Source organism: Taudactylus pleione, unplaced genomic scaffold, assembly GCF_031769625.1.
Source record: "Taudactylus pleione unplaced genomic scaffold, aTauple2 ptg001020l, whole genome shotgun sequence".
NCBI classification, from domain to species: Eukaryota; Metazoa; Chordata; class Amphibia; order Anura; family Myobatrachidae; genus Taudactylus; species Taudactylus pleione.
This window is the reverse complement of record NW_028285421.1, coordinates 91,322-105,000: the sequence shown is the minus strand read 5'-3', so window position 1 is coordinate 105,000 and position 13,679 is coordinate 91,322. Positions and strand designations below refer to the sequence as shown.

At 41.0% G+C, this 13,679-nt stretch overlaps 1 protein-coding gene across 1 annotated transcript in view; it reads left to right on the top strand.

The window, feature by feature from the left end:
* Positions 1 to 13,413, top strand: part of LOC148454244 (uncharacterized) — a 177,551-nt gene extending 164,138 nt beyond the window's left edge. Inside the window, 3 exon segments of the mRNA XM_088461123.1 lie at positions 6,523 to 6,529; positions 7,517 to 8,325; positions 11,216 to 13,413. Coding sequence (XP_088317249.1) covers positions 6,523 to 6,529; positions 7,517 to 8,325; positions 11,216 to 12,705 — 2,306 coding nt within the window. The 3' untranslated portion in view covers positions 12,706 to 13,413.
* Positions 13,414 to 13,679: the final 266 nt, after the last annotated feature.

Below are 13,679 nucleotides of genomic sequence, written 5' to 3'. Positions count from 1 at the left end.
GATTACCTGTATATTATATATATATACTGTATAGTCCCCATACCTCCTTACACTTTCTGTGATTAACTGTATATATATATATACTGTATAGTCCCCATACCTCCTTACACTTACTGTGATTACCTGTATATTATATATATATACTGTATAGTCCCCATACCTCCTTACACTTACTGTGATTACCTGTATATTATATATATATATATATATATATACTGTATAGTCCCCATACCTCCTTACACTTACTGTGATTACCTGTATACATATATATATATATATATATATATATATATACACTGTATAGTCCCCATACCTCCTTACACTTACTGTGATTACCTGTATGTATATATATATATATATATATATATATACACATACTGTATATTCCCCATACCTCCTTACACTTACTGTGATTACCTGTATATTATATATATATATATATATACTGTATAGTCCCCATACCTCCTTACACTTACTGTGATTACCTGTATATTATATATATACTGTATAGTCCCCATACCTCCTTACACTTACTGTGATTACCTGTATATTATATATATATACTGTATAGTGCCCATACCTCCTTACACTTACTGTGATTACCTGTATATTATATATATACTGTATAGTCCCCATACCTCCTTACACTTACTGTGATTACCTGTATATTATATATATATATATACTGTATAGTCCCCATACCTCCTTACACTTACTGTGATTACCTGTATATTATATATATACACTATATAGTGCCCATACCTCCTTACACTTACTGTGATTACCTGTATATTATATATATACTGTATAGTCCCCACACCACCTTACACTTACTGTGATTACCTGTATATTATATATATATACTGTATAGTCCCCATACCTCCTTACACTTGCTGTGATTACCTGTATATTATATATATACTGTATAGTCCCCATACCTCCTTACACTTACTGTGATTACCTGTATATTATATATATATACTGTATAGTCCCCATACCTCCTTACACTTACTGTGATTACCTATATATATATATATATATATACTGTATAGTCCCCATACCTCCTTACACTTACTGTGATTACCTGTATATTATATATACACTATATAGTCCCCATACCTCCTTACACTTACTGTGATTACCTGTATATTATATATACACTGTATAGTGCCCATACCTCCTTACACTTACTGTCATTACCTGTATATTATATATATATACTGTATAGTCCCCATACCTCCTTACACTTATTGTGATTACCTGTATATTATATATATATATACTGTATAGTCCCCATACCTCCTTACACTTACTGTGATTACCTGTATATTATATATATACTGTATAGTCCCCATACCACCTTACACTTACTGTGATTACCTGTATATTATATATATATACTGTATAGTCCCCATACCTCCTTACACTTACTGTGATTACCTGTATATTATATACTGTATTGTCCCCATACCTCCTTACACTTACTGTTATTACCTGTATATTATATATATACTGTATAGTCCCCATACCTCCTTACACTTACTGTGATTACCTGTATATTATATATATATATACTGTATAGTCACCATACCTCCTTACACTTTCTGTGATTACCTGTATATTATATATATATACTGTATAGTCCCCATACCTCCTTACACTTACTGTGATTACCTGTATATTATATATATATACTGTATAGTCCCCATACCTCCTTACACTTTCTGTGATTACCTGTATATTATATATACACTGTATATAGTGTTCCCTCTAGCTCCGGCGGGAGGCAGGGCGCCGGAGCTAGAGAGGGCATGTCCGTGCGTGCGCCGAAGGTGCGTGTGCGACCGAGAAGGGGGCGTGGTCATCGAAAAGGGGGCGTGTCTATAAGACGCGTCCCCTTTTCGTCACTCTTGGGGGCGTGCCCGGCTCTTACAGACACGCCGGGCAGCCCCCAAGCCCTGCAGACAGGGAGAATAGATGCCGGGCGCATGCGCCCGGCGTCTATTCTCCGGCGGTGACCGGGTCACCGCACATTTCTTCACCCGCGGGACTCTGCGACCCACGGGTGAAGACGGTTCCCACAGGCTGTTAGGGCAGGGCGCTTTTTGGCTTCCAGAAAGAGGGCAGGGCGCTGCGCCCCGCTAAAACAGCCTAGCGGGAACGCTATGTATAGTGTGTACCCATGATATGTGCTCAGTAAGGCTGTGTACATTGTATAGTGTGTACCCATGATATGTGCGCTCAGTAACGCTGTGTACATTGTATAGTGTGTACCCATGGTATGTGCGCTCAGTAAGGCTGTGTACATTGTATAGTGTGTACCCATGGTATGTGTGCTCAGTATGGCTGTGTACATTGTATAGTGTGTGCCCATGGTATGTGTGCTCAGTATGGCTGTGTACATTGTATAGTGTGTACCCATGATATGTGCGCTCAGTAAGGCTGTGTACATTGTATAGTGTGTACCATGATATATGCGCTCAGTAAGGCTGTGTACATTGTATAGTGTGTACCCATGGTATGTGCGCTCAGTAAGGCTGTGTACATTGTATAGTGTGTACCCATGGTACGTGCGCTCAGTAAGGCTGTGTACATTGTATAGTGTGTGCCCATGGTATGTGCGCTCAGTAAGGCTGTGTACATTGTATAGTGTGTGCCCATGGTATGTGTGCTCAGTAAGGCTGTGTACATTGTATAGTGTGTACCCATGATATGTGCGCTCTGTAAGGCTGTGTACATTGTATAGTGTGTGCCCATGATATGTGCGCTCAGTAAGGCTGTGTACATTGTATAGTGTGTACCCATGGTATGTGCGCTCAGTAAGGCTGTGTACATTGTATAGTGTGTGCCCATGGTATGTGCGCTCAGTAAGGCTGTGTACATTGTATAGTGTGTGCCCATGGTATGTGTGCTCAGTAAGGCTGTGTACATTGTATAGTGTGTACCCATGATATGTGCGCTCAGTAAGGCTGTGTACATTGTATAGTGTGTGCCCATGGTATGTGCACTCAGTAAGGCTGTGTACATTGTATAGTGTGTACCCATGGTATGTGCGCTCAGTAAGGCTGCGTACATTGTATAGTGTGTACCCATGATATGTGCGCTCAGTAAGGCTGTGTACATTGTATAGTGTGTACCCATGATATGTGCGCTCTTTAAGGCTGTGTACATTGTATAGTGTGTACCCATGGTATGTGCTCAGTAAGGTTGTGTACATTGTATAGTGTGTACCCATGGTATGTGCGCTCAGTAAGGTTGTGTACATTGTATAGTGTGTACCCATGATATGTGCGCTCAGTAAGGTTGTGTACATTGTATAGTGTGTACCCATGATATGTGCGCTCAGTAAGGCTGTGTACATTGTATAGTGTGTACCCATGGTATGTGCGCTCAGTAAGGTTGTGTACATTGTATAGTGTGTACCCATGATATGTGCGCTCAGTAAGGCTGTGTACATTGTATAGTGTGTACCCATGGTATGTGCGCTCAGTAAGGCTGTGTACATTGTATAGTGTGTACCCATGGTATGTGCGCTCAGTAAGGCTGTGTACATTGTATAGTGTGTACCCATGATATGTGCGCTCAGTAAGGCTGTGTACATTGTATAGTGTGTACCATGATATGTGCGCTCAGTAAAACTCAGATGGATTAGTATGATTTGGCTGCTATATCGCACCGTGTATGGGTAGGATGTAGGACCGAGCGCACACCCGTGGAGTCGTAAATCGCACCCCCAGATCTTTCTGCAGGTTGAGTTGATCTGGGGATATGATCCCATGCAGACCTGTGTATAGTGATCAGTGTGTATCTGGTGTCTGATATCAGTGTGACTTGTACATAGTGATCAGTGTGTATCAGGTGTGTGATATCAATGTGACCTGTGTATAGTGATCAACGTGTATCAGGTGTATGACCGGTGTATAGTGATCAGTGTGTATCAGGTGTGTGATATTAGTGTGACCTGTGTATAGTGATCAGTGTATATAAGGTGTTTGATATTAGTGTGACCTGTGTATAGTGATCAGTGTGTATCAGGTGTATGACTGGTGTATAGTGATCAGTGTGTATCAGGTGTGTGATATTAGTGTGACCTGTGTATAGTGATCAGTGTATATAAGGTGTTTGATATTAGTGTGACCTGTGTATAGTGATGATCACTGTGTATCTGGTGTGTGATAACAGTATGTCGTGTATATTGATCACTTTCTATCAGGTGTGTAATATCAGTGTGACCTGTGTATAGTGATCAGTGTGTGATATCAATGTGACCTGTGTATAGTGATCAGTGTGTATCAGGTGTGTGATATCAGTATGTTGTGTATAGTGATCAGTGTGTATCAGGTGTGTGATATTAGTGTGACCTGTGTATAGTGATCAGTGTATATAAGGTGTTTGATATTAGTGTGACCTGTGTTTAGTGATGATCACTGTGTATCTGGTGTGTGATAACAGTATGTCGTGTATATTGATCACTTTCTATCAGGTGTGTAATATCAGTGTGACCTGTGTATAGTGATCAGTGTGTGATATCAATGTGACCTGTGTATAGTGATCAGTGTGTATCAGGTGTGTGATATCAGTATGTTGTGTATAGTGATCAGTGTGTATCAGGTGTGTGATAGTGTGACCTGAATGTATAGTGATCACTGTGTATCAGGTGGTTGATATCAGTGTGATCTGTAATATTTATTATAATTATATTTTTAATAGTCAAGTGAGCTGTGAGGAAACAGATTCTTTATTAGAAGTGACACAAGAATGAGAAGCGTCCTGTATAAATCACTGATCACTAAGGATGGAAAAATATAGAAGTCACTCACCCTGGAGATCGTCTACCTGCTGACTGGGAGGTGAGAGAATCTGGAGGTGTCACAGTGACATTACTTATATCTATAGTAATAATACAGGGACATGACTAGGGAGGTGAGGGGATCTGGGGGTGTCAATGTGACATAATTTATATCTATAGTAATAATACAGGGACATGACTGGGGAGGTGAGGGGATCTGGGGGTGTCACAGTGACATCACTTATATCTATAGTAATAATACAGGGACATGACTGGGGAGGTGAGAGGATCTGGGAGGGTCACAGTGAGATCATTTATATCTATAGTAATAATACAGGGACATGACTGGGGAGGTGAGAGGATCTGGGAGGGTCACAGTGAGATCACTTATATCTATAGTAATAATACAGGGACATGACTGGGGAGGTGAGAGGATCTGGGAGGGTCACAGTGAGATCACTTATATCTATAGTAATAATACAGGGACATGACTGGGGAGGTGAGGGGATCTGGGGGTGTCACAGTGACATCACTTATATCTATAGTAATAATACAGGGACATGACTGGGGAGGTGAGGGGATCTGGGAGTGTCACAGTGACATCACTTATATCTATAGTAATAATACGGGGACATGACTGGGGAGGTGAGGGAATCTGGGAGTGTCACAGTGACATCACTTATATCTAGTAATAATACAGGGACATGACTGGGGAATTGAGAGGATCTGGGAGTATCACAGTGACATCACTTATATCTATAGTAATAATACAGGGACATGACTGGGGAGGTGAGGGGATCTGGGAGTGTCACAGTGACATCACTTATATCTATAGTAATAATACGGGGACATGACTGGGGAGGTGAGGGAATCTGGGAGTGTCACAGTGACATCACTTATATCTAGTAATAATACAGGGACATGACTGGGGAATTGAGAGGATCTGGGAGTATCACAGTGACATCACTTATATCTATAGTAATAATACAGGGACATGACTGGGGAGGTGAGGGGATCTGGGAGTGTCACAGTGACATCACTTATATCTATAGTAATAATACGGGGACATGACTGGGGAGGTGAGGGAATCTGGGAGTGTCACAGTGACATCACTTATATCTAGTAATAATACAGGGACATGACTGGGGAATTGAGAGGATCTGGGAGTATCACAGTGACATCACTTATATCTATAGTAATAATACAGGGACATGACTGGGGAGGTGAGGGGATCTGGGAGTGTCACAGTGACATCACTTATATCTATAGTAATAATACGGGGACATGACTGGGGAGGTGAGGGAATCTGGGAGTGTCACAGTGACATCACTTATATCTAGTAATAATACAGGGACATGACTGGGGAATTGAGAGGATCTGGGAGTATCACAGTGACATCACTTATATCTATAGTAATAATACAGGGACATGACTGGGGAGGTGAGGGGATCTGGGAGTGTCACAGTGACATCACTTATATCTATAGTAATAATACGGGGACATGACTGGGGAGGTGAGGGAATCTGGGAGTGTCACAGTGACATCACTTATATCTAGTAATAATACAGGGACATGACTGGGGAATTGAGAGGATCTGGGAGTATCACAGTGACATCACTTATATCTATAGTAATAATACAGGGACATGACTGGGGAGGTGAGGGTATCTGGGACTGTATTCAGTGATAATTGGTGTCTCCCCCAATAAACAGGATTACACAGTAGTGAAGAAGACATCCGGTGAGTGTGAGACACCCAGCAGACGTCCCCATGTGTCAGGAGGACTGAGCAGGACCCAGAGCCCCATCACGGTGCCTCCACCTCACTCACTGATACATGAGAGACACAATAAACAGAAGATTCTGGAACTCACCAACAGGATCATTCAGCTGCTGACTGGAGAGGTGACTGCTGGGAATAGGACATTATACAGGTCACTATAGCAATGCCTAACATAAATTTGGCCACAACATTGGCTTCATTATCTCTAGCCGATGCGGACAATCACTCAGTAACACAAAAGATGTTTCTTCTGCTTACACGCCTCAATCAGCATCAGTAAAAGGCCATGTTAGTAATTGTAGCATAGCACATTGTTAGTCCAGCAGATATATTGCAAGCAACAACTTTCAATATATCTTTCATACTCGGGGACTTGTCCACCTCCTTTGTACATTGTACCTGGGACTGTCGCACAGTGAAATATATTTTTGGAGAGGTTTCCAGCTGTATTCCGCTACTCATTTAATTGCACCACCACCCCCCCCCGCTTTCCCCCTTTCGCCCTGGTGTGCAGTGTTGGGTATCCGCGACTCCTCCTTGGAATGGATCATAAGGAGCACATAGGGTTACTGATAGTATCGGCTGTAGCTCGTAAATGTGTCCACCAAACCATGATAGGGACATACCTTCCTAGCATAGTTTTATTCAAGAATAATCTCTTTTTCGTGCATGTATCAAATGAATTTGGTGGTATCATCTTTGGACACTTGTGTGAGGAGACTCTAAGACTCCATACATTTGTCATTGATAATAGTATGTGCAAATGGTGTAGGAAGTGTTCAGGATGTGTTTTATCAAGTAAGTGGCTTCCTTAGTGAGTTTCCTTTCTAGACAGATGTAATTTCTTTTTTTGTGTTTTGTATTCTTTTTTTAGATTGATGTTGTGAATAATATCAAGGTTGAAAATATAAAGGCAGAAGAAGAGACCTGTGTGACTTATAATAGGGCAAAAGATATGGATGGAGAAGAAGAGACGTATGTGACTGATATGAAGGCAGAAGATATAGATGGAGAAGAAGAGACGTATGTGACTGATATGAAGGCAGAAGATATAGAGGGAGAAGAAGAGACGTATGTGACTGATATAAAGGCAGAAGATATAGCGGGAGAAGAAGAGACGTATGTTACTGATATAAAGGCAGAAGATACGGAAGGAAAAGAAGAGACGTATGTGACTGATATAAAGACAGAAGATATAGATGGAGAAGAAGAGATGTATGTGACTGATATAAAGGCAGAAGATATAGAGGGAGAAGAAGAGACATATGTGACTGATATAAAGGCAGAAGATATAGAGGGAGAAGAAGAGATGTATGTGACTGATATGAAGGCAGAAGATATAGAGGGAGAAGAAGAGACATATGTGACTGATATAAAGGCAGAAGATATAGCGGGAGAAGAAGAGACATATGTGACTGATAATAGGGCAGAAGATATAGATGGAGAAGAAGAGACGTATGTGACTGATATAAAGACAGAACATATAGAGGGAAAAGAAGAGACGTATGTGACTGATATAAAGACAGAAGATATAGAGGGAGAAGAAGAGACGTATGTGACTGATATAAAGGCAGAAGATATAGAGGGAGAAGAAAAGACGTATGTGACTGATATAAAGGCAGAAGATATAGAGGGAGAAGAAGAGACGTATGTGACTGATATGAAGGCAGAAGATATAGAGGGAGAAGAAGAGACATATGTGAGAGGTGATCAGCAGTGTAAGGAGGAGGAAATCCCTACAGATATCACCACAGGTTTGTAATAAATACTTGTTACAGAAAAGAGTCATATTCCTTACAGTACAACACAGAGCCGTAACTAGCTATGGGCAACTAGCCAGTATATGAAGCCAATCGGGCGTCCTTAGGACAGTTATCGTTGCACTTACTGAAGCAGCGTCACACCCCTCAGCATGATGTAATTGCGTTGCACGCTCAGTGGACGGGGCAAGCACAGGGTGCAACCGTGCCCTGTTAAAACAATTCCTTATTCTACGTGCTCAGCCAAAGAGCTTGGCCTGGCCTGCTGACACTACATAGGATGATATACTGAATTTGTGCTCACCTCCTAATAAGAACTAGTAGACATTTCTGTACATTGAAGGGATCACCATGAGGGTGGGGAACACGTCTTTTGGGATTAAATAATTTCCTCCCACACTACTCTCCTGCTTTTTCATAATGGAAATTTGGAATAATAAAAATAAAATATTCATGTAAATGTTCCCCATAATGGTGACCTGTGCACATTTCCAGCTTCTCTCTACGTATATCCCATGGATATTGCGCATCTTTCCTGTAAGCCTGGAGGCAGCAGTGTGTTGTTCAGGTGCCTTCAGCTTTCATGGTCTAGTACAGGCCTGGCCAACCTGTGACCCTCCAGCTGTTGTGTAACTACACATCCCAGCATGCCCTGTCACAGTTTTAGCATTTCCTAATAGCCAAACTACAGCAGGGCATGCTGGGACTTGTTGTTTCACAGCAGCTGGAGAGCCACAGGTTGGCCAGGCATGGTCTAGTATGTCAGAACACATTATATCTATAATAAATGAGAGATTCTCTCCTGTGATATCACAAAGTAACCACCAGCACAATCATCGTAAATTATTAACAAACATGTCTGCGCCTGGGTTACCCATATTGTACATGGTACAAGCTGCATGGCGATAGTAATGCCGTATATATGAATACAATACAGAAAGACAATTGTTGTGGGATGTGGTCGGGGACCCAAGCCACGCGGCTGAGATGACCACCATGGCATAACGTTATGTGCTATGGCACCATCAGAGAGAAATATTGGCATTATAGGCGTTATGCTGGCTGCATATGTAATGGTGTAGTATGTACGGTGTGTGCAGCTGGCTGTGATATCTGACCATCATCTGGTGGGTGCACCACCAAGGCTGTTACTCCCAGTGCTGGGCACAGTGTAGGTAATGTGCAATGTTCAGGGTACGAGAGGCTGTAATTCTTACTGTATTTATATGTACAGATATAAAGTTATATATATACCTAGCATATGGGTTACCCTGCAGCCTTAGGACAGCTACATTCCGGACTGTAGGGTTGCACTTGTATAGTGCTAAGCGCAGGGCACAGAGTATCTAATAATGTTACATGTACTGACTGGGCACTGTCATATAATATCACTTTCCCCATAGTGTCTGTGTGACCCCTGGAAAGTGCAGTGAGCGGCCAGGTTACCCGATAAGGGGAGGTTATTGTGTCACCCAGATACAGGCAGTGACATGTTAGTGAAGCCTGTGAGTAACCATTTGTCGTAGTGACGCCTTTGTCTTTCGGTCTTCCTGCATGTTGGAGTTTCCTGTTCATGCCTTCCGTACTAAGGAGACCAGTCATGTAATACGTCATGTTTATGTCACAGTAATTTAGTTTTCTTCATGATGAGTAAATATTCTGTGTAATAAGTGTCAGGCTTATCACAGGAGGATTGTAATGAACAAGTTCCTGTGAAATTATATATCATTTTGGTTTCCTGATGTGATAACTTATGTAGAGAGGTTTGGGCTGGATCCCCGTTGTGTTATATACATTATCTGTATATAATGAACTGATGTGGCTCTGTAAGGTGTATACCCTGTGACTATCTGAGAGGAGAGAACCTGTGTAACACCTTGTATGCTATGGAATAACTGTCTTTGTAAGACATATCCTATGAGCAATAAATATCCAATTGCCTTAGACACCTGTATCTGCTCGTATCCTGTGACTACCAGAGTAGCTCCAAACACTACTCCCAGCTGTTCTGGTGTGAGCCCAGTGTCTCCAAGCTCAGTCCCTCTGCCAGATACCCTGTGCAGACTGGTCCACAGTGAGAGATCAGAGGCAATTAGCCGCCACCACCCAGGAAGCATTAGGAGGAGTCAATAACAGCAGGTAGCTGACAGTAACAATCCCTAGAATCTGTGTGTATCCAGCAAAGGACAGTATTGGGATTTGTTCATATTTTGCTTAAAACATGTAAGTTTGCAGCCCGGCATCAGGAGTTCCTACTCCATGAATGATCCTTCATACACCAATAACTTGTAGTTACATCTTCCTCGCCTCCCAGCTACAGAAGCGAATTGTGAAACAAAAACCTATCGCCACGCAGCTGGTACCATGTAACGTATGGGTAACATCCAGCACTGGCCTATTTTATTTTGTTTCAAAATTATGCCTAAAGTCCTGAATGCTGTCAAACATGCCGATATGAGGCTGTTTTATGTGTGGCTCACTAGCCTATGCTTGTTTAGGTGTTAGAACTTGGATCTGGGAGGTGAGCACATGTTACCAGCAGTTTAATGGTGTTTACAATATAGATACTTGCAAGAACCTTCATACTGGTTTGCAAGCTTAAATGTTTTGCTGAAGGCTTTGTGCTTGGATTGCTAGATGTACCCAGGTTTGTAGTGGTGGGGCCAATGCCGATAATTGTCTTTATGTTTTGTATTAGAATAAACATGTAACCCCTGTGATAACTACAGCATAGCATAATATGTGACTGTTATACATTGTACCATGAAACAACAGAACTTCCCCATTTGTTACTAATTTGGGGACCTGTCACCGTAGTCTCTGTTGTAAAACTATCCCAGTTACAGGGAAACAATACTTTTATCATATATTATTTTATTCCCAGCAGATGGATGTAACAGAAGGAAGATCTCAGAGGGACATCTCATCTTATCTACAGATGGTGACATAGAAGATCACAACATCACCCGAGATTCTCAAGGACAAACCCCTAACACCACAATTATACCCCCAGCACCTCACAGTGCACATGTGTCATCTGATCCCTCTGATTATGGGGAATGTTCTCCTGATACCTCAGATAGTGGTACACCTATTACAGCTTCTGCAGTAGATAAAATATTTTCCTGTTCTATAGATGCCCAACAGAACACAGAAGCCATTAATGATCAACCAATTAAGACCGGTGCAAAGCCCCATACATGCTCTGAGTGTGGGAAATGTTTCATCTATAAATCAGCTCTTGGTATACATCAGAGAAGTCACACAGGGGAGAAGCCATTTCCATGTTCTGAGTGTGGGAAATGTTTTACCCATAAATCAGATCTTATTGTACATCAGAAAAGTCACACAGGTGAGGATAAGTTTTCATGCTCTGATTGTGGGATATGTTTTACACAGAAATCAGCTCTTGTTAGACATCAGAGAAGTCACACAGGTGAGAAACCATTTCCATGTTCTGAGTGTGGGAAATGTTATACACAGAAAGCACATCTTGTTAGACATCACAGAAGTCACACAGATGAGAAGCCATTTCCATGCTCTGAGTGTGGGAAATGTTTTACATCAAAATCATATCTAATTACACATCAAAGAAGTCACACAGGCGAGAAACCGTTTCCATGCTCTGATTGTGGGAAGTGTTTTACAACAAAATCAAGTCTATATACACATCAAAGATGTCACACAGGTGAGAAACCATTTCCATGCTCTGAGTGTGGGAAATGTTTTACAGCAAAATCATGTCTAATTATACATCAAAGATGTCACACAGGTGAGAAACCGTTTCCATGCTCTGATTGTGGAAAATGTTTTATCAATAATTCACTTCTTGTTAGACATCAGATGACACACACAGGGAAGAAACCATTTCCATGCTCTGAATGTGGGAAATGTTTTAGAGCAAAATCAAGTCTAATTACACATCAGAGACTTCACACAAGTGAGAAACCTTTTCTATGCCCTGAGTGTGGGAAATGTTTTCTACATAAATCACATCTTGTTAAACATCAGAGAACTCACACAGGTGAGAAACCATTTCCATGTTCTAAGTGTGGGAAATGTTTTACAGATAAATCAAATCTTATTGTACATGAGAGAAGTCACATAGATGAGAAGCCATTTCAATGCTCTGAGTGTGGGAAATGTTTTACGTCAAAATCAAGTCTAATTACACATCAGAGACGTCACACAGGTGAGAAACCATATCCATGTTCTCAGTGTGGGAAATGTTTTACATATAAATCAAGTCTAATTACACATCAAAGACGTCACACAGGTGAGAAAACATTCCCATGATCTGTGTGTGGGAAAGGTTTTACACAGAAATCAAATCGTGTTAGACATCAAATAATACATAAAACAAATATGAGCTGATAGACATGAAACCCAATACTTTAACCAAAATATTTGAAGCTTTTTGAATTATTTAATCTGTTGTATTTTGAGTACCAGCAATAGTAGAATGTACAATACACAGCGCCATCAGTAGACAAAACATTGGTACATTTTCCACACAACAATCAACCTATAATAAAAGGAAAGTATATATTACACAGTCATGGACTACAGAACGGAACAGACAAAGGAAAGAACAGGGAGGGAAAGATGTCTTTTGTGTTGTTACCCAAAAGCAAGTAATCATCGGTCTCCTTGTACTCTAGCCAAGAGAACCATGTGGTGACAAATTCCCAATGTCAGTCCATCGTGGAGAACATCACATCTTCCATCTGATGTTATACGTATGTGATGTAATGAGTTGCTGTAATTGTCATTACCTGTGTGTGATGGGGATCAGTGAGGCATAGATTATAGTAACACACTGCCTGTTATATACACACACACACACAGTGCTATGTATGTCCTCTCATCACTCTGCATTTCATTACACTGACCAATTGGCTCAGATGTAGGCCTGGGTCTTATCAGCCATACTATATCTTACCCTTCAGTCCTAGGGGGCAGCTAACTATGGTAATACATAAAGTGTGGAATAACTAAGTGGGTTTTTTTTTAAAAACACTATAACAAACATTGATCACCATCTGTGACCATTTCATTTCATAGTCATACTTGACATTTATTTATGTACTGTCCTACAAATTTCACCTTTAATCCATAATCAACATGTATTAAAAATAGCTTTTTTTTTATATCACTCCATGGTATCTTCTCTAAGGTTATTACATCCATCACTCTCCCTGTATGTCACCCCTCTGTACACATTGCCTCCTCATTACTCTACTCCTCTCTTCTATACAAACATGAGCTTTTTCCTATATCACTCCATGGTATCTTCTCTAAGGCTATTACACCCGTCACTCTCCCTGTATGTCACCCCTCTGTACACA